Raw genomic sequence first — 25,919 nt, 5'->3', positions numbered from 1 at the left:
CAAATAACTCTAAGGAGCATTTAATAAAAATAAAACCTCAAAAAGATGTAACACAGAACTACAGTGACATATTTACTCATAGAGCTACTGATAAAACCAGCAGTCTAGAGAAATCATCCAGATGTTTTTATTAGGCATTACCAGCTGCAGTTACTGATATATCAGTGGCCACCAAGAGCTGCTGAAAGGGATCTTCTGCACCATCATGGACAACAATGGAGTTTATGCTCTCCTTATGTATGAAAATGTTTCTGGGGAAGAAATATTTTCAACAATAAAAATATTCCAAACTCATAAAAACATGTAAGTAAAAACACATTTTAAATTCACAACAAAACTCAGAATAGAAGCTTGCTGTTAGCAGACTTAAATGACAGTTAATAAATAATCTCTCTATGAGACAATAATGAACCTTAAAACTACTCTAAGATTTTAAATACAATAGCATGTGTATTAATGCAATTTAAGTTTGACTCCTTCAGCTTTTCAATGAATAAAAATTTGGAAAAATATCTGTAGGAGTAACTAGGTGTTTTTTGCCCAGTTTATTTATTGAAAATAAAAGGTAAGAACATGACTATACTTCCCAATAAGTCTTCTCATACCTGAATTGGGATATATTGGTCAGACTGTAGCATTTCAACTGGTAAGGACTGAATGGACCAAAAACTGTTACCTTCAAAAAAAGGGAAGAGAGACATTCTAGTTGGCCAGCACCTGGAGCTCTTCAAATCTAAATGCTTTATAAATTAAAGCCAAACACATTTCAGCATGTACTGAGCAACACTGAGCTGCTAAACTGGTAATACAACACTTCCATTTCACTCATCTAAAGCAAACTTTGCTTGCTGAGGCACTTAAATAAAATTATCTATTTTCACAGGTGCTGCAGATTCATGACTGTCCTCTTGCTTAAAAACACAAGCACAGACTTCATAGATCACTGAAGAAAATCAGGTAATTTTATTTACATGATGAGGTCTTTAATCTTGAAAATCTCTCACTTTATGAAGTGGGCAGTTAAACAGGATTACTCCTGGGGATAAATGGAGCATGATTAGGTGCTTGAAAGCCTGAAATTTTGTCACATCTGAAATGGAAAAATAATCAGAATGTAGATGAGGCCTAACTTGTAATCACAATGCAGAAGAGGACACACATCTTCCTGTTTTATATTCCAACTTAGTAGTGACAAGATAGCTCAGAACACACTTCTGAGTTTGGCACTGGCATAGGAAAAGCATCAGTACCACTGATGCACCTATCCCAGCTGCTTACCTATCACTGGCTGATGAAGAATCAAACACTGTGTACAGTGAAAACTGTGTTTAGATTTTCTGAAAAATTGACAAGGTTGTAAACTTGCTCTTTTGCTATATAATGAAGACTACCATGTAGGGAAACACTGCATTCAGCTGTTCAATTTTATCTCTGCTCTGCCTGAGTTCAAAGTGCTGCCTTATTAGAAGAGCAGGATCCCTTAGCTCTCAGGCTGTACTTCAAAACTCTGTTCAAAGCTGCAGCAGACCAGTCAAACAATGGTCACACTATGGCTTTCCACCAACAGAAAGCAGAATGATGAAATGCATCAAATAGAGCTTCGTTATTTGTGGTACTTTCAATCCTCATCTCCATTCTAACAATGTGAGAAGCAGTCATGTGATGACAGGCCAAAACCACCACTCAAGTTACCTTATGGGTTGGTGCATCAGATTTCTTTTCAGAAAAGCAGTTCAACAATCTTTCAATGAGATGCTTTTCCTCCTGTCCTACAGATATGGGCATTTGCTCTTCTTTCTTTGCTCCGTCCAAAAACAATTCCTTGAGCAAATCGTGGCTTTGCTACAAAATAATGGGAAGTGCTAAAAGCCTTGAACAATTATTTCTTCAAAAATTTTACAAACACGGTCCTACACAAAGAAATACATATATACAAAGCCAAAAAACAATGTTCTGATGACTTTTCAGATTACATAAAACAACAAACTGGAAGAGAGTTAAAACTGAAGTGTGACAGTGGTCACAAGGGTTTTGAAGATGAGAGAGAGATGAGAATGCTGACTCTATGTCCAGAAGGCTTGACTTATTATTCTATGATATATATATATATATTACATTATGACTATACAAAAAAGAATAGAAGGAAAGTTCTCAGAAGCTAGCTAAGCTAAGAATAGAAAAGAATGAATAACAAAGATCTGTCTCTTGGCAGAGAGCGACACCCAGGTCTGCCATGAGTGGTCAGTAAATCCAAACATCTACAAGAGACCAATCATGGATCCACCTGTTGCATTGCACAGCAGCAGATAAGCATTGTTTACATTTTGTTGCTGAGGCTACAGATTCTCAGAAGAGAGAAAAATCCTAAAGAAAGGTTTTTTCACAAAAGATGTCTGTGACACTGAAGCAGTTAGTTTTTCAGAGTTTCAAGTCAGACTGGAGCAGTCCAATTGAGGAAATCATTTCCCAGGAAACATCTTTTGCAGAAGGGGTCTCAAAGCAGCAATGCTTTTGGCCAACAGCTCAATACGCATTTTGCACACACACAAAAATACACTGCCCTATTCAAGTATTTACCTTGCCACTAGTCAAGCTGCAGCTTGACATCTTTTGTGAAAGAAAAAAATAACAGACATCTTTTGTGAAAAATACTTTCTTTAGGATTTTTCCCCCTTCTGAGAAGCCGTGGCCTCAACAACAAAATGTAAACAATGATTATCTGCTGCTGTGGAATGCAACAGGTGGATCTGTGATTGGTCTCAGGTCAATGTTTGGATTAACTGACCACTCATGGCAGACCTGGGTGTCTCTCTCTGCTGAGACACAACCCTTTGTTATTCATTCTTTCTCTATTCTTAGCTTAGCTAGCCTTCTGAGAACTTTTCCTTCTATTCTTTTTAGTACAGTCATAATGTAATATATATCATAAAATAATAAATCAAGCCTTCTGAAACATGGATTCGGCACTCTCGTCTCTCTCTTCACCCTGAAACCCTTGCAAGCCCTGTAACAGACAGGCACAAGTGAAACAAATCAGAGCAAGCCAAGCAGCAGCAGCAGCTCAGTGAGGACCTACCTGTGACTTGTGTGACTCCTCAGCCAGCTCGGCGTGGCTCTCCTCGATGAGCACGTCCCGAATGTTCACCAGCCCCCGGCGCCCCGAGTGCCGGAACACATCCACATGCAGGACGCCGTGCACCAGGGAATAAACCTCCACCAGCAGAGTGCAGCCACTGACCAGAGAGGCAAATCTCTGGCTGGCACTGCAGCTCCACGGCTCCCCACACACCAGGGATTTGGCAGAGGGGCACATCTTGCAGATCTTGAACTCTAAAGCCTAGAGCAGAAACATGGGAAACAGCGCTCGACTGACCAGAGAACCAGCAAGGAAATATTTCACTCTCTCAGCAACTTAAGTTAACTCCTACAGCTGCTGTGAAGCTACCGTCATCACTCCTGTTCCATCACTGCCAACACTGACAGCTCTTATCTCTTCAATAGAGTTGCTAAGGAATCAGAGCAAACAGTCCAAAACAGGTAATTTGGTAGTAATTCACTATTCACAATGAAATCTTAGGAGAACAGAGATATCTTCTCTGGAAAAAGCTTGAGTCTACAACTGTTTTGAACGAAGATAACAGAAAACTTGGTAACACCACTATGGCTCCTCTGCTCCTGGCAGGCAAGAGTAATTAAGTTCCCATGTCCACAATCACTCCCTGTAATTATGTCTTTGAATGAATTTACAGCAGGAACCCTGAGTTTTTTCTAGCTAATCAATAAAAGCGGTCATTAAAAGATCAGGCCTGAAGCAGAAATATGTTTCCATTTAATACATGTGCAGAAAATACAAAAGAGGATGCTTCTTGCCAAAATTATTTTTTTACATCAATTACTAAAGAAAACCAAACAAAATGAGCCCTGTCAAGATCTAATCTTATTCCTGCTGGTGCATTTCTCATTTTCATCATCAAATGCTTCTGAAAAAACAATCAGTATGACACAACTGTTTCTACTAGCTTAAAAATATCTGAGTGAGCAGTGAAAAACTGAATTACAATTAAAGTATAGTTACTTTATTTATTTCAGAGAATTATTTCTCTGAAAAACTAGCTACAGAATCCCTTTAATTTGTGTGAAAAGATCACTAGATCTATAACACTCATATGTAATCATGGAGAATTCTGTCTGAAAAGATCCCAGGAAAGCCAGCAGTTCAGAGAACAGCAAAACAGCATGAAAAAAACCCACAGTGTTACAAAATCAGAATTTCTCTACAATTAAATACAACACAGTTCAATTACACACAAGAATTTTAGCTCTGTAAATACACACACCTCTAGAATTTTATTAATTAAGGCGATTTGAAGGTACTTCCATCAGCAAAATATGTATTATTTAAGTATTACTCTGAAAAGCATCCTGACATGAAGTTCACTCCTGTTTGCCAGGCCAGACACAAAAATACCCAGCAAGCCACAGCCAACAGCATCACCCCTACCTGGAAAGGAAGCCCTTGAAGACACTTTGGAATCTCTTTTAGTTTATTTAAAGGCACTTCTGATCTATTGCCATAATCCACAAAAAAAACCTGGAATGAGAATCAAGAGATTCAACAAAGATTCCACAACATTAAAACTGCTACCTTTAGTGGCAAGAAAAGTCATGACTCGAGTTTAAATATTACAGTACAACACAAATGTTACCAAGTCACATGGAAGCAAATTCAAAGTCTAGAAAGCATGCAAATGAAGTCATGTCAAAAAGAATATGTCAAATACTATCACATCTATTATTGGATCCCTTGGCAAAAATATCTGCTGTAATGCAAGTAATTCACTAAATCTAGAAAAGGCAACGTTCTCTGAAAGACTCCAAATTCTTTCCCCACATTCAAGGCTGTGTAACCTTACTCCTTCAGTGAGAGATACTACCAAAACCTGCTTTTAGCTAAGCAAATGTGAACAGGTATTCAGTGACTGTTAATAAACTCAAATGAGAACGTGACGAGATTAGCACTACTAGTCACTCATTTTTCATTACTTTAAATCATGACAATATTCAATATTAACTCTATAGTGATGACACTCAGACAGGTTAAGAAATAAAAGGAATTCAAAGGCCAATCTTTAAAAACTGTCCTAAAACTGCTGAAAAATACTGGCCTGAAAAGTCAATACCAATCTTGGACTGTGGCATTAATTTCCATTACTCGCATCAGCATAAAGAGCCAAAATATTCAGATTAATTTGATGATGATATAGAACTCAGCAGCATAAAGACCACTCCAAAAAAAGCCCCCATTTTCAGATTCACTGCAGGTTTTAGTCTTTATTTTACTTCATTCTGCAAGAGCTTCTCAATACTAAAAATTCCTTTGTTCTGGAAAATAAACAAATGAATCTATTCTGGACAGAGTGATTTGTAGAAAAAATAAATAAAAAACAGGCAGCAAACTCCAAGATTGTTAACCCAATTACATGCTGCCAACTCAATATGACACAGCACATTACCTCAGCAAGATCCCCATGAATGTACAGAACGTGAGCTCTGTAGTATCCTCTCTTTCCCAGGTAAGTGAACGGTGCCAGACAAAGCACATCTACACATGGAGGCACTGCCAAATCCATCAGGTTCTGATAGTCAATTTCAGCACTCAGAGCTCTGAGTACAGCTGTGTTTTTTTCATCTGTCCTATAACCCCAGAAGTGTCCGACTTCTACCACCTGCAAGTATAAAAATGAGACAATGACAGATTTCATATTATTCTTCCTATATATAAATACAAACCCTATCTCAGCAAAATACACGAAAACACTCCTACTCCTGACACAACAGTTCACACATACTGCAACAATGTAGTCAAGAATTTCTCATAATTTAGGATCTTTTGAAAATGTTTATTTTCTACGCTACTGCAACACACTTTTCATCTAAACAGATTCTGAGCTAAGCATTACTAAAATACAGGGACTGGTTTCATTTCCCTAAACCAAGGTAACACACAGAAAATACAAGATTGACTAGACAGGTGCAGAGGTTTGGTGTGCCCTTTTTTATTAGTGACAGAGTACCAGTCAGCTACGTGTGCCAGCCCATCAGCAGTGTCACTGTTCTGATGAGCCCTACCTTAGGGAACTGGTGAGAACATACATCTATTTAAAGCTTATTAAAAAAGCAAGTAATCTTTTGAAATGACTCTTCAGAGTTTATATTTACTGCTTGTGATAAAAAACAATCTTTATTCACAATATTAAAACAGATAAAAATTCACCTATTAAAACAGAAGTAGCACAGACAGCCAAGTGATTGCAATGGGTCTGATCACATTTATTAACATTTTTCATCCAAGAGATTTAGCTGACTAAAAGGAAGAAAATATTCTTTTCTCCACTTGCAAAACATGCCACTACTAACAAGAGCTGTATTAATACCTAATCTCATAATTTCCCCTAGCTCAGTGCTTTGAATGTTTTTATTATTTCTATTTCAGCAGCATATATATATTGGTATTACTCTAGTAAGACTAATGAAGATGATTAGCAAAACTAATGAAAATGATAGCTAACACAAGATTTTAAAATCTCAGGTTCAGATTTCAGAAATGTTTGTATATACGTAGAATTTTCCCCAATACACTTCCATGCATGAAATACTTTTTCTGAATGAGCATATATTACCATCAATTAATCTCATTTTTCATATGTACATTTTCTGAAGAAAACTGGCAGTTAATAACCAAGTAAATGGCCCAAATATCTTCTGATTTTCATTTTTATAGTTTACAGAAGTATTTTACCTCTTCCATTAATCCTCTTTACATTCATGTCTACTTCCAGCTAATATTTACTGCCAGCAAATCCCACAAATTTTGTGAAGTGCAAACATGTGAGTACTGTTTAACAAAGAACTACTAAAAATAAGACCAAAATATTCCCCATGCTTCTTACAGGCACCTCTGCACTAAAAACATTATCAGTACTAAATTTTTTGACAAAAGCTGGTCAGATATTAATTTCTGCTAAGCTACCTAGGTACTCATTATTAGATATGACTTACTTATATATAACATTCCTACCTCTGTTACCCTGATGGACAGAAAACGACTTGGGATCATCTTTGACATTTGTAAATCACCAAATAAGATTTTCACAGGCTCCACTGTCTGCTTCTGACAATCCACATTTACTCTAAAATGGAATGAAGATGCTAAATACTTCACTCACAAGGGAAAACTCAAGAGGATGAATTTTTTTGCTTTCATCTGCTTCCAAGGTATCCCCCAGGGCACATTTATGTACTTAATGACCTTTGTTTAGAAATACATTCATTCAATTAGAACACAAAATGACCACAAAACACCAAATTACTGCAGAGTAACTGTTTGAACTGCAATATAACCAAACACAGAAAGATACATACCAGGGCACAACTCTGCCATCACTTTATTAGAAAGTGAAAAAACTTAGGGTTAAGTAGTGAGGCTTTTCGTGATGGCATTTTCTTCTAAACTTATTTTTTTAAAACACAGTATACCAAACTACAAACATAAATTCAGCAAATTTTCAGAGAAATATATATACATATAAATAAAAATTTCTTTTACTTGACAAAAGATAAGAACTTTTAAGTCTTTCAGCCTAGGACTCTTCAGTTCCTCAAGAGCCAATTTTTACCAAGACTTTAAGTGCTATTTTGGGCAGAGGGAAGGTGCTAAAATATTTTATTAAAAGCTAAGCACAATCAACTGGAAGTAAAATACACACCTGTACTTTAACATTCTCAGTTCCCTGCTGCCTTCCTATTCTAGATTTCTTATTTTAAAACACTGAAATGGCTGCAGACATTAGGAGCTAAGCAGAATGCCATTTTATCAGTTACTTGTATGACCTGAAGCTCAGAAGCACAGCATAGAATAACCCCAGAACAAACACGCCAGATTTTTTGAGCAAAAGCAGGTGTGGACCAAAGAGACTCAATACATTGCATTTCTCAGCATTATTTCCCATTATGTTGTAACATCTCATGCTCTTATGTTCTCCCACTTTTGTTAAGCTCTGTCTCTCTCCCTTTCTTTTTTGTCCCCAAATGCTACTCCCTATTTATTTTGGTTATTGCAATCCCCACATTGTCTTTGTCAGGAACAGAAATAACTGTGTACATTCCTATTTTTGTATGTCAAAGGAAAATGGACTAGAACTTTGGGGGTGGGGGGAAAGATGACTGCATATTGGAATTCTCTTTATCTATAAAGAAATATTTTAAACAATCACCTTATTTCTAGCCCTGCAAAAACATTCTGCTTAGACAAAGTTTACATCTGTTTTTTGAACCTAATATTTTTTCCTTGGTGACACTTCCAAGGAAATTCCCAACAAACCCAGCAACCCTCATTTTGCTGCAAAGAAACATATTTTACGTAAGTAATACAATTACCTTACAAATTCCAAACCTACAGCTTCTGCACCTTGCACTTGTCTTCTGATATCCTCTGGATGATGAACACACAGCTCAAAGGGAATCTTCAGCTGTGACATCTTGACTGCCAGGTACACTTCAGGGAGAACCTTAAAAACCTCCTTTGGATTACGGGAGAACTCCACAAAAGCCCTGTTTGCAAAAAAAAAAAAAAAAAAAAAAAATTTTCTCCCTTTCATTATCTTAACAGACCAGCAAACAGTAAAAGATACACTCCTCATAGGCTCCGCTTTTATGTGCCTTAAAACTTTAATTATCATGATGGTGATAAGAAAACTTTCCAACATTGTCACCAGCACATGTTAAATTTAATGCAAACAGGATGTGAACATATATGTGACTAAGAAAGGCATTAAAGGTTGGAAAAGGAGTAAGAAGGGTTACATGAATTCACCTTTAGGCAGTCATAGGCTGAAATTAGTCAGATTATCAGCTCAAAAAAGCCATCAGACTGTACAAATGAGCTAAATTCAGCATAACAGACAGAAATAAAGACAGATGATTTGCAATTAAGGCCCACTGTTAGAGAACAGCAGAGACAAACCAGAAGGCTCTGCCTCAGCTACATTATCTAATGTTATTCCAACCAATGTACATCAGACTTCAAAACCACCTTTTTTCACTGATACATTAAAAGTAAGTCACTGAATCCAAGGAGAGAAGAGAAGAAATGAACTAAATTTTTCAGGACATCACTGCAAAAGAAATTGATTACTGGATTTGTAACTGAGAACATAAGGCAGGATATTTTATTTCACACTCACCTTGATCCATTGTAGGAAATAGATTTTACCTGCCCACACTGTCTAAGCAGTGACTGCAACTGTTTATGGTATATATATCCATAGGGAGGAATGTTCTTCAGCTGGAAAGAAAAAAATGTTAAATTTGGATCCCTTCAATTGCTTTAATGCATTTTCAAGTTCACCTAAATAGTTAGCTTTCTCCTTCACCTGAGCTGCAATATATAATTATGTACAATCCAAACTCCAACAAATTCCAAAGTGCCAGATACTACAGTACATTCAAGAATCTCAAAAGACAATAAAAAACACTGTTTTGCTGCCAATAATGCCCTACTACTTCAAACCAGTAGACAAACTATAAATGAAGCAAATTAATTTGTAATTATATATATATTAATCTGATACTTGTTACAAGAGCTGTCTAGTGTCTCCTGATTTTGCCTGTAACATAAAACACTGGACTGCTATGATTCTTTTTCCACAGTGGGCAACTCTATCCTGTACAGCATGCACAGCCTGGGAAGCTGAAGGATCTACAGCTCCTGCATATCCTGGCAGTCCTATCACACACTGAATTACTGAGATATGCTGGGACAGCTTGCACAGCTGGAAAGCTCTCTTACATAGACATAAACCTCTTTGGGATGGCAAAGAGCACTCTCATCATCTTCCTTTTGTAGAGGTGTAACTCCACTGTAAGGTTTCACAATTATTAACATGCAACTACAGTCACGTGTCCATTTCACTAACTTTTTCTTAATAGTATCTCATGAGATCTTGATTTAATGCAGAATCATGAACTCCTAATTACAAACTTCAAACTTTGAGACTTTGAACTATTTTTCAGAGTCTATGCAACTGTCTCTTCTTTTCTTTGGCTCTTACAACTTCAGACAGGAAAAAGCAGATTGTTTTTTCACCATGTTCCTATGCCATGAGGCTGCAGCACTCAGATCAGCTGCTGGTCAAAACCATGGTCTAGGTCAGACTGCAGAAACTGCCTCAAGGGAAAAGAATTTACAGAGACCAGGGAGTGGGAGGTTTAATTATCTTTTATCTCTTCAGCACACCATTAGGAGCAGTATATGGCTGTAAGAATCTCTCCAGGTGAGAGCTTGAGGAACTTGCAGCATTTGTGCCCAAGATGATCATTTACACTGATGAAGACACAGCAGCTACTTCTTCCAAGGTAACAAGCAGCTGATGTAAGGGCAGATCAAGAGTTAAATACATTAAAAGTAAGCAGCTATTTAAATCTACCAATTTAATATTAATCAATGCTGCTGTGGCAAGACTTTATTCCACAAGATTGAGTCTAGTGTGATATTTTGCTTCAATATCCTTAAACTGTATGGAGCACAAAAATTCCCTTGTCAACAAGATTTTCTGACACTCTCCCCTTTTTTATCTATTGTCTCTTGTGACAGTAAAGTCTATTCTTTGAGGCTTGCTGGTAGATTTGGTTTCTTTAAGCACAGGTCATGGCTGTTTTACAGTGTAATACCTACTTCAGATACATCAAGCATTTTCTTAGTTTAGACTGCACAATTTTGCAAAATCAACACAGCCATTTTAAACTTGCACATATGCAATCAGCTGAAAAGCAATTTCAGAAGATAACAAAACCCAGTGTAACACCTAAGTAACCTTAAAGCAACAAGCACAGATGCCATGCACTAACAAGTAGGAGATTACAAAAAAACTAAGACTGAAGTTGCAACCCTACATTAACTTAAGTACTCAGTAAAAAGTACCTATCAAGGGTACTTTTTACTGAGTACTCAAGTTAATGTAGGGTTGCAACTTCAGTGTTAGTTTTTTTTTGCTCTATTTTTCCAATTTTTTTTTAGTTTGATGAAAGTTGTTTGCCTGTGCAAGACTAGCAATCAAATGCACAGAGGCAGTTCTCAGGAATTCTTTGGAAATTGCCCACCTACACAATGTTCATTGTATCGAAAGAAAGGAAGGTGGGACACACCAAGCAAGGACCAGTGTAGGTAATTATTTCTCTCCTTGCCCAAGTCAGAACAGAACTTGAAAATAGCACCCAAACACTTCATATTTCTGTTACTTGATTCTAAATTAAGTCATTCGTCTTCTTAACATACCATTACAGTGGTTTTTGGATCCTTCCCAGCAAGGTCTTTCATGGCAATTTCTCCATTACATTTTCCAAAAGTACAGTAGTTTGGGTAGAAAGCACCAGCTATTACCACCTGAAATCAAGAAAATACTTTGTGAAACACAGCAGATTGTATTCAGTTTCTTGAAATGAAATACACTGGCAACATATAGAGACACCAATAGATCTTCATATTAATATTTTTTTCCCGTATCTGTTCAGGAATTACCAGAACTGGGGACTAAACACAAATTCTTAAAAATAGATTTTGTGAAAAGAGCTCAATTTCTGGAACAATTCTACAACATTAATGCTTTTGTATGCAGACTTGCTCTATTCTATTGGTTGAAAACTGCAATTGTTAGTTCTGATTTCAAGAGCCTAAATTAAAACAAATTCACACAAAATAGCTACAGGTAAATTGTTCAGTTTTCAAGCTGTATCTTAAAATGTTCAACAACTCAGCTCCAAGAAGCTCACTGCTTACACAGTTAAACCAATTGCCACTGAAATGATAAATAAGTCTGGGAAAATAAAAGCGCTGCTAATCAGTTCAAATAAGACAAGTAATTTAATTGGAAATTACACAAAGTTAAAATAGCTAGACATGAAATTCCCTCCACTCCCTCCCCACCAACTAACCAAGCCAGTGTTCAAATAAAACACCTCAAGCAAGGGATAATATAATTTTCAATTAACTAACATTAGCTGTCCTTCTGCACTGCCAAAACACTGCTTTTTTTTCTACCCAAAACTGCTACATCCACATAGAATTTTGGAAAACAAGTGAAATACTAGTTCATCAATATTATGAATTGAAAATCATGAAAATTGATATGAAGATTCAACTGCAATTTTTGCAAATAACATTTCTTTATGACAGTAAAGCATTACCTGCAAGATGAAGCGTTGTTTGCACACATATTCCTCGTCCATAGGAGACGGCTGAGCTTTAACATGCATGTTAAATGCACTGACTCTCTTTTTCAAGTTGTGAAATAACTCTGCCACCTGAAATTTGATCTCCAAGTTACATTTAAAATGGATCAAACCCAGCCACAAACTGAAATAAAATCTGTTAGGTAAAGTCTGAAATAACTGGGCAAACTCCCTTCCCTTTTCAGGTGACTGGTAAGCATTTCACCAATATACTGCTCAGCACCTTTATGTTGGAAAATAATTTCAGTACTGTGATTCAAGCAATTTTCCCAAAATCTCCTTATAAAGAACAATTCTGTATTCACAAAGCATATCATGCATATACGACACAGAAGAAAACTAGGAAAAGAACTGAATTACCTTGTACAAAATAGTATTTTCTATTTAAATCATTTTAGGTTTGTAACTTAGGAGGTAAAAATCTTGCTAGCAATCTGGAATTCTGCACCCAACTGCAGCAGTGACCATGCTGCACCCTCAGTTTAGCAGACAACTCTGATTACTGTGAGAGAGATCAAACTTATGCCCCCCAGCAGAACTTATTTCAGCTTTTCCAATATTCAGCATTTCCAAGAAAGTCCCACAAGCAACCACTGGTCCTCCAACCACACAGAGTGAATGCCTTCACTCTCCCAAACGATTCTGGAGCAGATGTACAAAGCACTGTCCACACAGATTTTTTTGTAGCTACATTTCCCTTTCCTTTCAGCTGCTGGCAGTTCTAGCACACTACATAACCATTGCCAGAAAAGAACCCCTGGGACTGACTCAGTTCTGCAAACTCACTTCCACACAAGTGATTATGAAATTAGGATCTTTAGGTGCAGCAAATAGAAGCCCCCAAATCTTACTAAGTGTTAAGTGCAGGTGACCATTCTAAATTCATATATTATGCCATGTACAACCTCTTCCAGCATTATTTAAAACTGAAAGGCTGCCATGTAAGACTGATCATTCCACTGTCCAGTTTTACAAAATTTGCTTTTATCTCTTTTTTTTGGTTATCACATCTCCAAGTCATAAAACTACTGGCATTTCTTATCCAGATGGCTGCTCACTATCAAATTCTATTTTTATTTCCTGTGCTTTTTGAACACAGGCCTTGCACTGCTCATGCCAAAGGTGAAATAATGGCCAAGGGCATTCTGCTGATCAATTAGTCTTATTTATCTTATTTATTTTCTCCTCAATATATCCCATTAAGCTTGAAGCCCACTGTGATGCTGAGTTTTCATTAACTGCTGCAGTAATGTTAGCAAAAAAGCCCCACAGACTCTCAAGTCCAGGCATCACTATGTAACTGTGTTTGCTTAAGAGTCTTCCCAACCAGAAAACAGAAGTTATTTAACAACAGAAAGCAGCCACACAACAACCAAGTGATCTGAGGAACCTATAAAATTAGCAAATAATAAGAGGTTTCTTAAAAATATTTTAAAATGGTAAGCAGTTAATAATTTAACCACTCTGTTTATCATAACAAAATTCCTTTCAACTAAATTCATAGTTTATTTTAAGAAAATATACATCTATATATATATTGCTAGATATGTAATACAGTAGGTTTATCCAAGATTTTAACATTTACAGAGAATAAGAAAAGTCCTTCTGCTTATAAAAACCATTACCTACTTAATCTTACCTCTTTGATCTTGTTTATATGAATACAATTAGATCGACCCCACTCAAGCTCTTCCTGAAAAAGAAAGTTAGAATTTTTTTTCTTCTACTGCTAGTAAACTTTATCTCACGCTTTTCTAGGTGGACACAAATAATAGTTGCATATAGCAACAGCAGAATTTAATCACACTTCACAGCTTTGCATTCATACTAAGTATTATGACATGCATGAAAATGTAAGACAGTTATTTGTTTGACTAAAACTGTATTTTGTTTTATGACCAACGCAGCTGTGGGTCATCTAACCCTCCCATTATCAACCCACAAGTCCAACTGCTCTGTGCTACTACTAAAAAAAAAAGATCTACTTTAACATTCCCACTTAGAGAATCACAGGAATGCTACTGTTCAGGAAAACCTCCCAGATCCTCAAGCCCAACCACTGACCCAGCAATGCTGTGTCCAGAACTGAGCCATGTCCCCAAGTGCCACACCCACATGGCATTTGAAGAAATCCATGGACAGTGACTCCACCACTTCTCTGCGCCATCTGCTGCAATGTTTCCAGTGAAAAAAAAGTTCTTAAATACAACCTAAACCTCTCCTGGTACAACTTGAGGACTGTTTTCTCTGCTTCTATCACTTGGGAGAAGGGGCCAACCCCCAACTCAACATAACCTCTTTTCAGGCAGCTGTAGAGCAATAAAGTCTCCCCTGAGCCCCCTTTCTTCAGAGTAAAACCTTCCAATTCCCTCAACAGCTCCTCACCCTGGAGGTTTGTGCTCCAGACCCTTCACAGCCCCACTGCCCTTCTCTGGACCTGCTGCAGCACCTCAATGTCCTCCAGTATTCTCTACACAGGACTCAACGTGTGGCCTTCACCAGTGCCAAGCACATGGGGGCGAAAAAAAATCATTGCCCTGGTCCTGCTGGCCACATGACTGCTGATACAAGCCAGGATGCCACTGGATTTCCTGGCAATCTGGGAACACTTAAACTCAGAACTCCTTTCTTTGCATGCACATCTTTATCAGACATTCTGGCTACTTGTAACTCAGTGTATGTTATGCACTGGTGATCATAAAAGATATTACACTCTGGAAGAACAAGGGAAATAAAAAAGGTTTTATCTTGTACACACAAAAAAAGGACTAGGGGCATGCTACTGGTTTTTGTGACTGATGCACTTAAACATCTTCCATCTTTCAGGGTTTTCTGAGGGCACAGAAATCTGTATTTAAAAAAACAGAGATACTTATGCATAATAGAAGTATTTCTTTCAACTACAGCTCAATTTCCCTTTTTAGGTTGGATTTCAAACCCTCTGGCCACTGTTGATACATCTGTGGAAGGAGCTAACATAGAGGATTGTCTTCAAGTAACTCTGCACTGGATTCAAATGCTCATTTTCTCTCAAAGCCCAGCCTATTTACGCATTAAAAAAATCATAATTATTATAAATAAACACTGCTAGAAAAACTTCTTTTCATATTTACTATGAAAAAAATACTCCAGCACTTAAGTCACCAACCTATAATAGAGAAGAAGAAAAAGTTTAACTAACCTTGGGATTTCTCAGCTTCCCTTTTTCTTTGCAGGCCTGCCATGCCTAAGGAAAAAATGGTGCAGTATTCAGATACAAAATGTAATGCTTTAGTAATAATTACTACAAATATTAATGTGACATTTAAAATGATAAACTTTTTTTTTTCATACCAACACTGAAGGTAATTTTTTAACAACAGGCTGTCCACCTGGCTTCATGAGAGGAAATGGATGGAGTGTTAAAGCACATGCAACCACAAATTATTAGAACAACTGTATGCTGTAATTTGACACTTTAAAAAAGCAGATTACTTTCAAAACCGTTTCTTATTCTCCTGGCTTTGGGACAAAAACAATGAAATGACTGATTCAGGTAAGTTCTGATGCAAATGCCTCCCAGAAAACAGGGCTGGAAGAAAAATTAAAATACCCAGCATATTAATGAAAATTACTTCATTATTAGGCAGCTTATGACAGATGCCTGCAGAATACATTTCTATTTTGACAGCAAGTCACCTCATAATACAATAATCCAGTTTACTGGGGACACAAAATACATGCAAGGTTGAGCAGCCAGACTGCATTTCCCTACCTTGACAGAAAAGAAGGAATCTAATCTGAACCAAGGAGTCTGGAAACAAACTTTCCTGAACCTACCTGTTCTTTTCTGATACTCAACCATTCAAAACAAAGCTTTCACATCACTCACACACAGAGATATTTCACTGGAAGCTCTGTCTGAATGTCCCTGTTTATTCTCCAGGATAACATACTGTTTTACAGAAACAGCATATTCAGATGCACAGGTGATAATTACCAGGTGACACAAGGGAAATGTGTAACAGGATTTAGGGAATTCTTAAAACATTATTTTTGAGCCTCAGGATTAGTGGATACATGTGCCATACACGCCCATGTATGCTTCAAAAAATTCTAACAGCAGAGTAGAAAAAATCCAAGTCAGTGTTGACCAAAGGGCAACATGCTCAAAAAAAAGGAGAATAAATTAAATCAGCAGCTGAAGATTTTGGACTCTCCAGAAGATTAAAAAACACACCAGAGCTTGCATTGTAGAAAATGTTGGAATTTGAATAGCAAGATCTTCTAGCAGAAGCTGTTGCTGGGCTTTATCAGCTCTGCCTCTAACTGGATGAACTGACCCCTGTCCATGGTACTGAGCCACCAAACAGCCAAGACTACCAAAAAATAACATTTGCACAAAACCATCCCAAAGCCAAAGCTAAGAAGTTTGGAGAAAGGTCACCAAACTCATTCTGTATTAGAATTTACCAGTCCAAACTGTCCTTGGTTAAAAACTATCTACAAACATCACCATATCTCTGGCATTTCATTTTTGGCTGTTAGAGAAGAGACAATTGAAACTTTACACAGTTGGACCAAGACTGCAAAAAATATCAATATGATGTTTTTAAGAACTGCTAAGTAAAAATGCTGCAGTGATCCTACAAAAGTGAGAACCTTTGGTCTATCAGATTTCACTGTAATCTAAACTGGAACAAAAGACTTACCCTAAATGCATTCAGAATTGCAATACAGTCACTCCTACTATTCCCAGCAAAAAACATTTTTTTCCTGTCAACATAAACAAAAACTATTAGCAACAATATGTTTTTCAAATATTGCATGTATTACACAGCTGAGTAACATCCTCCATGTCTTTAATAAACATGATCAATACACTGATTGTAATTACTTGTTCTAATTCACACATCCTCACTGAAGGAGATGCTCTATATGAGCAGGATAATAATAAGTAATTGTCCTTGCTATTTAAAGAATCATTTTAATAGACACTGCAACATGAAAAAGGCAAAGCTGAAGAACCAGGCCTTGTGCTCAGCAGATGGTGAGTTAGGCTCTGTGATTTATGTTCCCACATAAATAGATTCCAGTATCAGCTACTCAGACAAGCTTCTTTTTGCACTTCTTAGCATTTTAACAGAAAATCAGACTCATGAGACGGAAAATTATATTGGGAAATCAACTCTGCCCTAAGCTGTCAAACGTAGTTAGAAAGTGATGAAACATCTGGGGCACTACCTGTATGCATCAACATGCTTTTTGAAAGGTACTGCAAAAAAATTCCGCGAAGAGAGCGCTGCAGCTACAACAAAAACAAATCAAAATTAAAACCTGCAAATCATCTGGTTCTAGAGAAATGTTCTCACATGTTTTCTTTCAGTTACCTATAATAAGGCATTCCTCTAAGCAACCAAAGACATGCCCCAGGACTATCAATTTTCCAAGATGCAGGTCCAGTGGCAACTGTGTCAGCACCGTTCCTAAGAAAGTCAGCTCACCATCATGCAGATCATCTTCTGTTTGCACAGAGGTTGTAAGTGCTCCAAGCTAGAAAAATTAAAATGTATTCACTTGTAAAAGCTGACTAAGTACACCTAAGACAATTTTTAAAGCCTGGCAATTTTGAAACCAAAGCTGCTACATATACTGGATATAAAAGCAAGCTACAAATAATGCAAATATTTATTTCTTATGCACTTTGGGAAAAAAAACTTTAATGCAATGAAGATTTTCCTTAATTTTTTTAATTGAAAATCAAAATTATTATCCTTCTTGTACAGGTGAGAGGGGTATCTTCAGACTGACCTCTATAAATCATATGTTTATGAGTCTGATTTTTTACTTATTTATAAACAATATCGCTTACAAAGGGTTTTTTGGCTATTTCTCTGTTCTTTCTCACCATAGATGCTAGTCCTCAAAGAGTATCATTACTCCCTGATGAAATTACAATTGTGTTTTAAAGATGTAGCTACAGAAATTATGCTAAAAGGATGGAAACCCAACAAGAGACCAAGGCATGAAAGACTCTCTAGACACAATTCATATCTGAGGCTCCAGTTAAGACTGCTATACCTTAAATACAAAGGAAACCACTTCTGCAGTACATTCCTATTACCCTGATTTTAACAACTTTAAAAGGAAGCCTACCTCTTTCAGCTGAAGTATTGTACGTTCAATGTCACCCACACTGGGTGGAGAGAGAGCTGTGGCCAGCAAGGCTTTTGGTTCCCCCATATCAAGCTTCTTTAATTTTAAGACTGTAGATCCTAATGGACAATGCTGAAGGGAAGACAAGATTATTGTTACTCTCCTCTTATGGCAAGTGTGACAAAGTGTTTTATATGAAGTAGTAAGTTTACAATTTAGCAAAATCTGCAGTTAATTGTGTACAAAAAGAGTTTGTTTTCTTTTGAGTGGATTACTTATTTCTAATCCACATCAATTTTACTGCTATAATTTATCTCCTTCTATAAGGAAACTATGTGGAATGATCTTTGTGAAATAGTTATCAAGCTGAATTCTAGTCATTGCTATTAGTTATTAATAACTATTCCAATCATCTTCAGAGAAAGTAAAGCAAAGTTTCTCTGCTATGACTACAGGAATTAAAGAAAACCTAATCCTCAACCCAAAAGCCTTACCAGCATCTCAGGTTCTGACTTCTCTGGAATACAGTCTGCCCAGAAGTCCTTGCATATGAGCCTGTAACAGTAGCCTTTGGAAACACGTCCAGCACGACCTTCACATGAAAAAACAAATCACCAATTTGTAAATTGCACAAGTTTTTTCCAAAGCCATCCATCTACAAAGCCTCTGGGCAGCTGAGCAGCACACGACAGCTGATGCTGCAGGCTGAGCAGTCTCTGCTCTCTTGCAGCAGACAGGCCCAGAGGACACAGAAGGGTAGGACAAAAAAATTTTGCTTTCATAGGAGCAGTAACTAACAAAAGAATTACATAACTATTTCACTCAAATACCTCTTTCACATAACTGCCCTCAAATCAACAGCCATTTTTCTCAGTTGAACAGGCATTTCCTATTTGACTCTACAGCTAGAAAATCATCTTCAATATAAACAACTTTTAAGCTCCAATGATAAACAGCAAAATGTCTTTATGATCTACTATTTACAGAAAAACACAATGACTCAGAACTCTACCTTCACAAATCCTAACACCATTCACTTCAAACAACTGAAGGGTACTCCTCTCTGTGGGACACTCCACCAGTGTCCCACAGAGCGGGACTCATTTTTCAGGCCACATTTTTAAGTCACATGCACAAGCCCAAGTCTTCTACACAGAATGCTACTTCTCCTGGTTGTTGTGACCTTGGCTGACCTGGAACCAAATGGAAATAAAGCTGTATACTGGGGTTCACAGTGAGGCCTTGGAAGGGTATGGCTATTGTGGTGGCTTCTGTAAGAAGCTGCTGGAAACTTCCATATATCTGACATTGCAAGGGTGTAAGGAAGAAGCAGCAGCAGAGAGAATCTGAGGTGAACCAACCACAATCCCCAATTTCCATCACTGGGTACCACTAGGGCAGAGAAGGCAGAGAAACTGGGAGTGAGTCCAAGCCTGGGAAGAAGTGGAGGGAAGCTGTTTAAGATTTGGCTTTATATCTCATTAGCCAAGACTGATTTGTTTGGAAATAAAATGAAACTAATTTCCCCAAGCTGAGTCTGTTTTGCCTGTGATGCTAAGTGATCTACCTGTCTCCATCTCAAACCCTGAGCCTCCTGTAATCATTTTTCTTCATGTCTAATTGAGGAGAGGGGATAGAGCAGCTTTGGTGGGCATCTGGCACCCAGCTGTAATTGTAAAGACCTCATAAAACTTAAAAATTACAGTATTTTTAGATCTGAAGATATCACTGCTATTAATTTATTTAGTATTATTTCTGACTGAAACTTAAAAAGATTTTGATATTTAAGATGACTATCTTACTAGAAGAGACAATATGGAATCTTATTTATCCTTGTGCTATAAACATTGGTGTAAACTAGAAACACTGCTGTGGATTTTCCAAGTCATTAATAGTGACATACACACATGAAAGTTCTTTTTACTGCTGCACCTCACAAGCAGTTCATAAATACCTAGCAGTACATATCCCCCCCTTTACAAAAATGGTGATAAAAAAAATTGCTATTAAATCCCAAAGAATCCATGGTCTGTGAATTTTAATACTTTTCAGTAAGATACAAAACACTCCTCTGCAAATATACTTGAGGAAAAAAAAAAACATTCACACAGAGTTGTTTAATCCCATTTTTATACCCTGACATGGTAAAGACTTATCAAGTATTAATGGCCAAAATAATCTGTTCTTTTTACTATTAATACAAGAAAAAGCCAACAAAGAATTGTTCATGAAGGTCAGCTTCTAAAATTCCTTTGCATTACCTATTGTCATCTTACCTTTTCTTTGATTACAGTTTGTCTTGGATGCCCAGCAAAGCCTCAAATTTTGGTAATTAGTTTCCTTATCACAAAACAGAATTTTAGTCAAGCAGAAATCTATCACTGCAAATAAGAAAAACATTTCCTCATGGCAGTAGAAATACACAAGAATAATCTGTATTATCAAAAAAGTCTGAATAACTTGAATAGCAATAAAAAGAACAACAGATTTATAAACAATCAGACCCAAGATATTCTGAATACTAAACAAATTGCTAACAGATCTTACTACAAAAATAATAAATCACTGTAGATGACAATCATTAAAAGGCAATCATTTCTGCATTTAGAAACCCTGTATGAAAAATTGCTTAAACTGATGCAATTATTTCAAAACCTAGTCAGAATGTGATTAAAAACCTTAACTTGTGACATGAGGTCTGGCTCTGCTTGTTGCTGCACTTAAAATTACCCCTTAGTGAAGACTTAAACCAACCTCCCACTCAGTAGCTCTATATGTTCATGTATTCAGATTTCTCTGTTGTGAAAGAAATAATTCAACATGCCAACAGCAGTGCTTTGAACAGTGAAATATCCTGGAGACCAAACCAAGTACAAGTATGGAAAGTATTACAAACACAGTGTATAGAAAATTAGAGGATATAGACAACTTACCATACTTAACATCAGGAACTGTTACAGAGCTCTCAGCTACATTGGTAGCTAGAATAACCTGAGTTTTGAAGCAAAAAAATGAGCAAGGAATGCATAAACAAAAAATTACTTGCATTAATGTTTCTACATGAAAAATCTAAGTTGCTATGAAGAAACATAAATGTAATGGCAACACAGCATTTCTGCTCCGCGCAGTAAAAAAAGCAATACCATGGAAGGACAACACAAACCCCTTGTATTTTCTTGTTCTGAGCTGAAAAAAGCATAATGATGTAGTGTGGCATTAGGACAGTGTAGAGGAAGAACGACAATATTTCCTTGTGCCTTTGCTATAAGGAATCATCACACTATTGGCAGCAACACACTCTCAGTAACAGCAGTTGGAGAAAACCAAGGCAGCAGTGACAATGTGGGGCACAAGGCGGGACACTCTCCCATACTGGGGCACTGCTTTGCTGTTCAGTGCCACCAGCAGCCCCTCCTGTTGGGCAGGTGCAGGAATCAACATGCACAAACCATTCTGAAGGATAAAAACATCAGCAGGCAATAGTTTAAGGGTAACTTGCTCAAGTTATTGCACCTCTCTTGAGGTCTGCACACCAGTTAAAACAAAAACTCAGTAAGAAAGGCCATCAGTTTACACACTGAAAAACTGAAGTGCTTTGTCCTCATAAAATGCTTTGAGTTAGAACAGCTAATATTACTTAAATACATTACTGTTTGCTATTACTACTCTAGCAGAAGGTTTCACATGCTTTAAAAAAGTCATGATTAAAAAATATTTACTTTTCTGTAGCCAGGAACCGTAGCTGAAAATACTTTACTTTGTTCCTCCAATGTTGCACATGCATGAAGTGGGTACACTTGCCACCTAAAAAAATATATTTGTGACATATTTACTGATGCAAGAATATTAAAGTTGATTACACTTCTGTGCTAAACCCTGTTATGCACTTGAAACTCATACAGCTGAAAAACTCATATTCAGGTTTAACTGAATTGAAACAAATGTGGTCTAACTTACCTTTGATATTTATCTGAGAGGCATGAGTGCATGTATCTTATTTCACCTAAACCTAGGGAAAAAGTAATCATGAGTTCAATTTTTCATTTAGTCATGAGGAACAATTCAAAAACATCAACTATTAACTGCCTGTCATTATTACCTCTTTTTTACCATATAATAAAATGTTAGAAGAATTAAACAGCAAATATAATGATAAATCTCTGAAAACCAGTGAGTCAATTTTTGAAGAACCATCTGGCATTAATTTAACACGTAATAAAGATATAAAGGTCATTTGACAACATTCCATTATTAGTCCTTGTTTCAGCTTCTTACAACTGACAACACATGCTGAATATCTGTCTAGTTTAGGCTAAAATTGTGTATTTCAGTCAAAACAAGCTCTTTCAAAGAGTAGAGCCAAGGATAAAAAAAAAAAAAAAAAGAAGAAAAAAAGCTATTTCTGTCTTAGCTATCTCACCTTTGGCCATTACAGTGCCCATCTTTTGGGGCATTAATTTCACATCAGCCAGGGGAAATCTTACGACTAAGGGATTTTTTCTATTTTCCTGAATACCTCCACAGATATAAATCTTTCTGAGAAGCTTAGTTTATTTCTTATTGAGACTTCAATTCCAAATGTCCCATTTTCAAAAACCTGTCCCACAGTGGATTTCCATGGAGGTTGTTTTTACAAATAAAAACAACTAAAAAAGTTTGATTCGTGTTTGGCAGAGAAGACTCTGCATCATCACTGTTACAGTAATTATTAATCAGTCTAGTAATTACTGACTAGACACAGCAGGCAGTATCTGCTGACCAGTTTCAGAAGTGACAAAGGTGTCAGAATGAAATGAGAGCCAGTAACACAATCTATCTGGCAAACATAAAAGGATAGTAAGGAGAGCAGGGCATGGAGAAGTGCAGAAGAAAATATGGAACAGAAAAAATGAGATCAACACCAGCAGAACAGATAAAATTAGATCATTTGGAACATATTCATGCATGTATGTTAAGAAGATTACTCTACATTTTAACATGGCATCACCTGTTACCTACAGAGAGGCAAGTTGTGGAATCAAAGGAGAGGTGAGTACTGAAGAATACTTACCTAAACAGAATCAGACTTGGTAGCATTACCAAAAAAATTAAGCAGTGAACAAGACAGGCAATTACAAGGGAAAACATGGCATCCTACTTGAGACAGCTGCAGCTCCTTTTGGAATCAGATTCTGCCCCATCAATGAGTTCCACAAAGTCAGTGGGCAAAAATCACTCAACAGCATCCTCAGCACAGCATTGCTCTTTCTGGCTGCTGCTGCACACTCAACTTCACAGGTCAGTGGGAGTGTTATTTTTAAGGTTCACAATGCTATGCAATCATTAGCACTCAAAAAAAAAAAAAAAATGAAGCATCTCAAATCAACATCCTAAATGTGGATGTTAAATGTGTAAAAATAACCCAGAGCTCTGTCTCAGCTGCTGTGCTGTAAAGTGAGGGCTCACCTCCCCTTTTCTCCAGTTCTGTATAAACATTTGTGAGGAAAATTTCAAGGGGTGTGGGGTGTTTGCTAATCCTGTGTTCTGGATCAGCCTTGAGTATCCAGTTTAAAAACAAGGTTAAAGACTGAGCAAATAAAACACAAACCTGAGTGTACCAGCTTAATACCGCATGGGCGTTCACAAATCTACCGAATGTATTTAAACAAAATAAAAAAAAAAAAGCCCAAAAAAAAACCAAAAAAAAAACCAAAAAAAACCACAAAAAAAAAAACCAAACAAAAAACCAAAACAAACAAACAAACAAAAAAAAAACAAACAAAAAACCACACCAGACAAACACCAATATCAAGAGGCCAGAGGCAACAGACATGGTCTCCCTACTTTATTAATCACAAACTGGAATGGGTGTTACACTGACACAATGAAGTAGTTCCTTCTAGACATTAATTTTATAGTGAAGGTTATTCCAAGAAAGGCAGCTCTAATGCCTTTTAGCTAGTGGGGAACACTCCAAGGAAAGCTGCTCTGCAAGTGCAGTGCATCTTTCAGCTGGTGAGCTGGGCCTCCAGCCCCTGCCCTGGCATGCCTATTCCTAAGCTCAACACAGCAGGGAGATGACATTCATGAACATTTTACAGAATTAGAAAGTCCAGGTGGGGACAGACTCCACTGTGTCCAAGGAACAGCTGCCCTGGACTTCAATGTGACTTTCCACTTGAACACAACCAAATCTTTTCCAAGTCTTCAACTAACATGCTGAATGTTAGTTCAGCTCATGTAGTAAAACAATAGTTGAAACCACCAGGTAACAGATTTATGATGTTCAGGAAATCTACTCTGCAGGTCAGTTACACTGCCTCTAAAATCCAGCACTGATTAAAGTGAGTTTAAATAAAGAATGGCAGTCAAAACCAAAGCCTACAATAATTTCTGTGCAAGACAACTGAGGTTTTGCTCTCTACAGAAGACTACATCTATAGCCAGTTTTATGATCAATAACCTCTACATCTTCATGTGTACTTTTGAGCACGACAAGCACACCAACCACGTACATGGAAAGAAAAACAGGAATTTGAGCCTTTACAACAATTTAAATGAAGACCACACTATATGCAGATAAGAAAACACCTCTAAAAGAGTCCTAGGAGCTTCATCCAATAATTAATAACTGCACTAAAAAATTTAGCAACTGCATTTCTGTAGTTTAACTACAGAATTAATTTTATTATTTTTAAAATACATAACATCTTCATTTTTGACTCACAGCTTTTCCAATTATTGCCACAATTAAACCAGTTTCCAAGAAAAAATGCCCAAAGAGACCTCATTTAAGTATGTGTTTAATAAATCCCTGGAAGAAGTGCCAGCAGGGAGCTCATTAGATGAAAAATAACAAAAAAGAAAGTTATTAAGACATAGACTCACCTGGTAAAAACACGAGCACGCTGCCACGTTCCAATGTGCCACTGAAATTCTTTTTCTCCCTAACAAGAAAACACAGGTTCATTAGTTTTACAGTCTCAATCTACCTCATTACCCCAAGTTATTTTATTCTGGAAGAACAAGCAGAAGTGCACACTTTTTGTAGCATGAATTATTTAAACTTCCTGAAGAAATGAGATTCCAACCATTATTTTCAACTATGTTTTCTGAAAAATGCAAGATATAAACAGTAGAACCAAAGCAATAAATTTAGTGGTTTTCTCCAAAACTATGACAAGACAAACTTTCTCATTCCGCAGTGAAAATAATCAGAATTAGGTTACTTAACACACAGTGATAGACAAAAGTGGTAGAAGTAACTTTATTACATCTTCAGATACTCAACATCAATTTACAAAACACAAAGCAGAAAAATCCATTATTTACTTATTTCACATGACATTGAGGCACTAAACAGCCAGTGAAAATTAATGCCTAGCTTTTATCCTTTTTTCCCCATAAAATTATGCATATTTTTGTTACACTATAAAGCAGTAGCATTTATATTTATATAATTCTTGATCTAAGTACTCCTCAGCTCTGGTCTACAGTAAAGAATTTATTTTCCATATGAC

The 25,919-nt window shown here is 36.9% G+C and overlaps 1 protein-coding gene across 1 annotated transcript in view; it reads right to left on the bottom strand.

Annotated features, from left to right (window-relative positions):
• TDRD9 (tudor domain containing 9) overlaps positions 1-25,919 on the bottom strand; it is a 52,235-nt gene that overhangs the window by 6,409 nt on the left and 19,907 nt on the right. The window contains exons 8-30 of the mRNA XM_058807690.1: positions 25,288-25,346; positions 22,378-22,429; positions 22,140-22,224; positions 21,354-21,411; positions 20,697-20,801; positions 18,915-19,012; positions 18,421-18,552; positions 17,655-17,817; positions 17,509-17,572; positions 16,977-17,040; positions 15,467-15,511; positions 13,925-13,978; positions 12,241-12,357; positions 11,333-11,440; positions 9,243-9,343; positions 8,437-8,610; positions 7,079-7,190; positions 5,514-5,726; positions 4,502-4,591; positions 3,077-3,337; positions 1,693-1,842; positions 606-676; positions 142-251 (exon numbers count right to left, since the gene is read on the bottom strand). Of these exons, the coding sequence (XP_058663673.1) occupies positions 142-251; positions 606-676; positions 1,693-1,842; positions 3,077-3,337; positions 4,502-4,591; positions 5,514-5,726; positions 7,079-7,190; positions 8,437-8,610; positions 9,243-9,343; positions 11,333-11,440; positions 12,241-12,357; positions 13,925-13,978; positions 15,467-15,511; positions 16,977-17,040; positions 17,509-17,572; positions 17,655-17,817; positions 18,421-18,552; positions 18,915-19,012; positions 20,697-20,801; positions 21,354-21,411; positions 22,140-22,224; positions 22,378-22,429; positions 25,288-25,346 (2,486 nt within the window). The remainder of the gene's footprint in view (positions 1-141; positions 252-605; positions 677-1,692; positions 1,843-3,076; positions 3,338-4,501; positions 4,592-5,513; positions 5,727-7,078; positions 7,191-8,436; positions 8,611-9,242; positions 9,344-11,332; positions 11,441-12,240; positions 12,358-13,924; positions 13,979-15,466; positions 15,512-16,976; positions 17,041-17,508; positions 17,573-17,654; positions 17,818-18,420; positions 18,553-18,914; positions 19,013-20,696; positions 20,802-21,353; positions 21,412-22,139; positions 22,225-22,377; positions 22,430-25,287; positions 25,347-25,919) is intronic.

This window comes from Ammospiza caudacuta, chromosome 6 (assembly GCF_027887145.1).
Source record: "Ammospiza caudacuta isolate bAmmCau1 chromosome 6, bAmmCau1.pri, whole genome shotgun sequence".
Taxonomy (NCBI): Eukaryota; Metazoa; Chordata; class Aves; order Passeriformes; family Passerellidae; genus Ammospiza; species Ammospiza caudacuta.
This window is presented reverse-complemented; position numbering and strand designations above follow the sequence as displayed.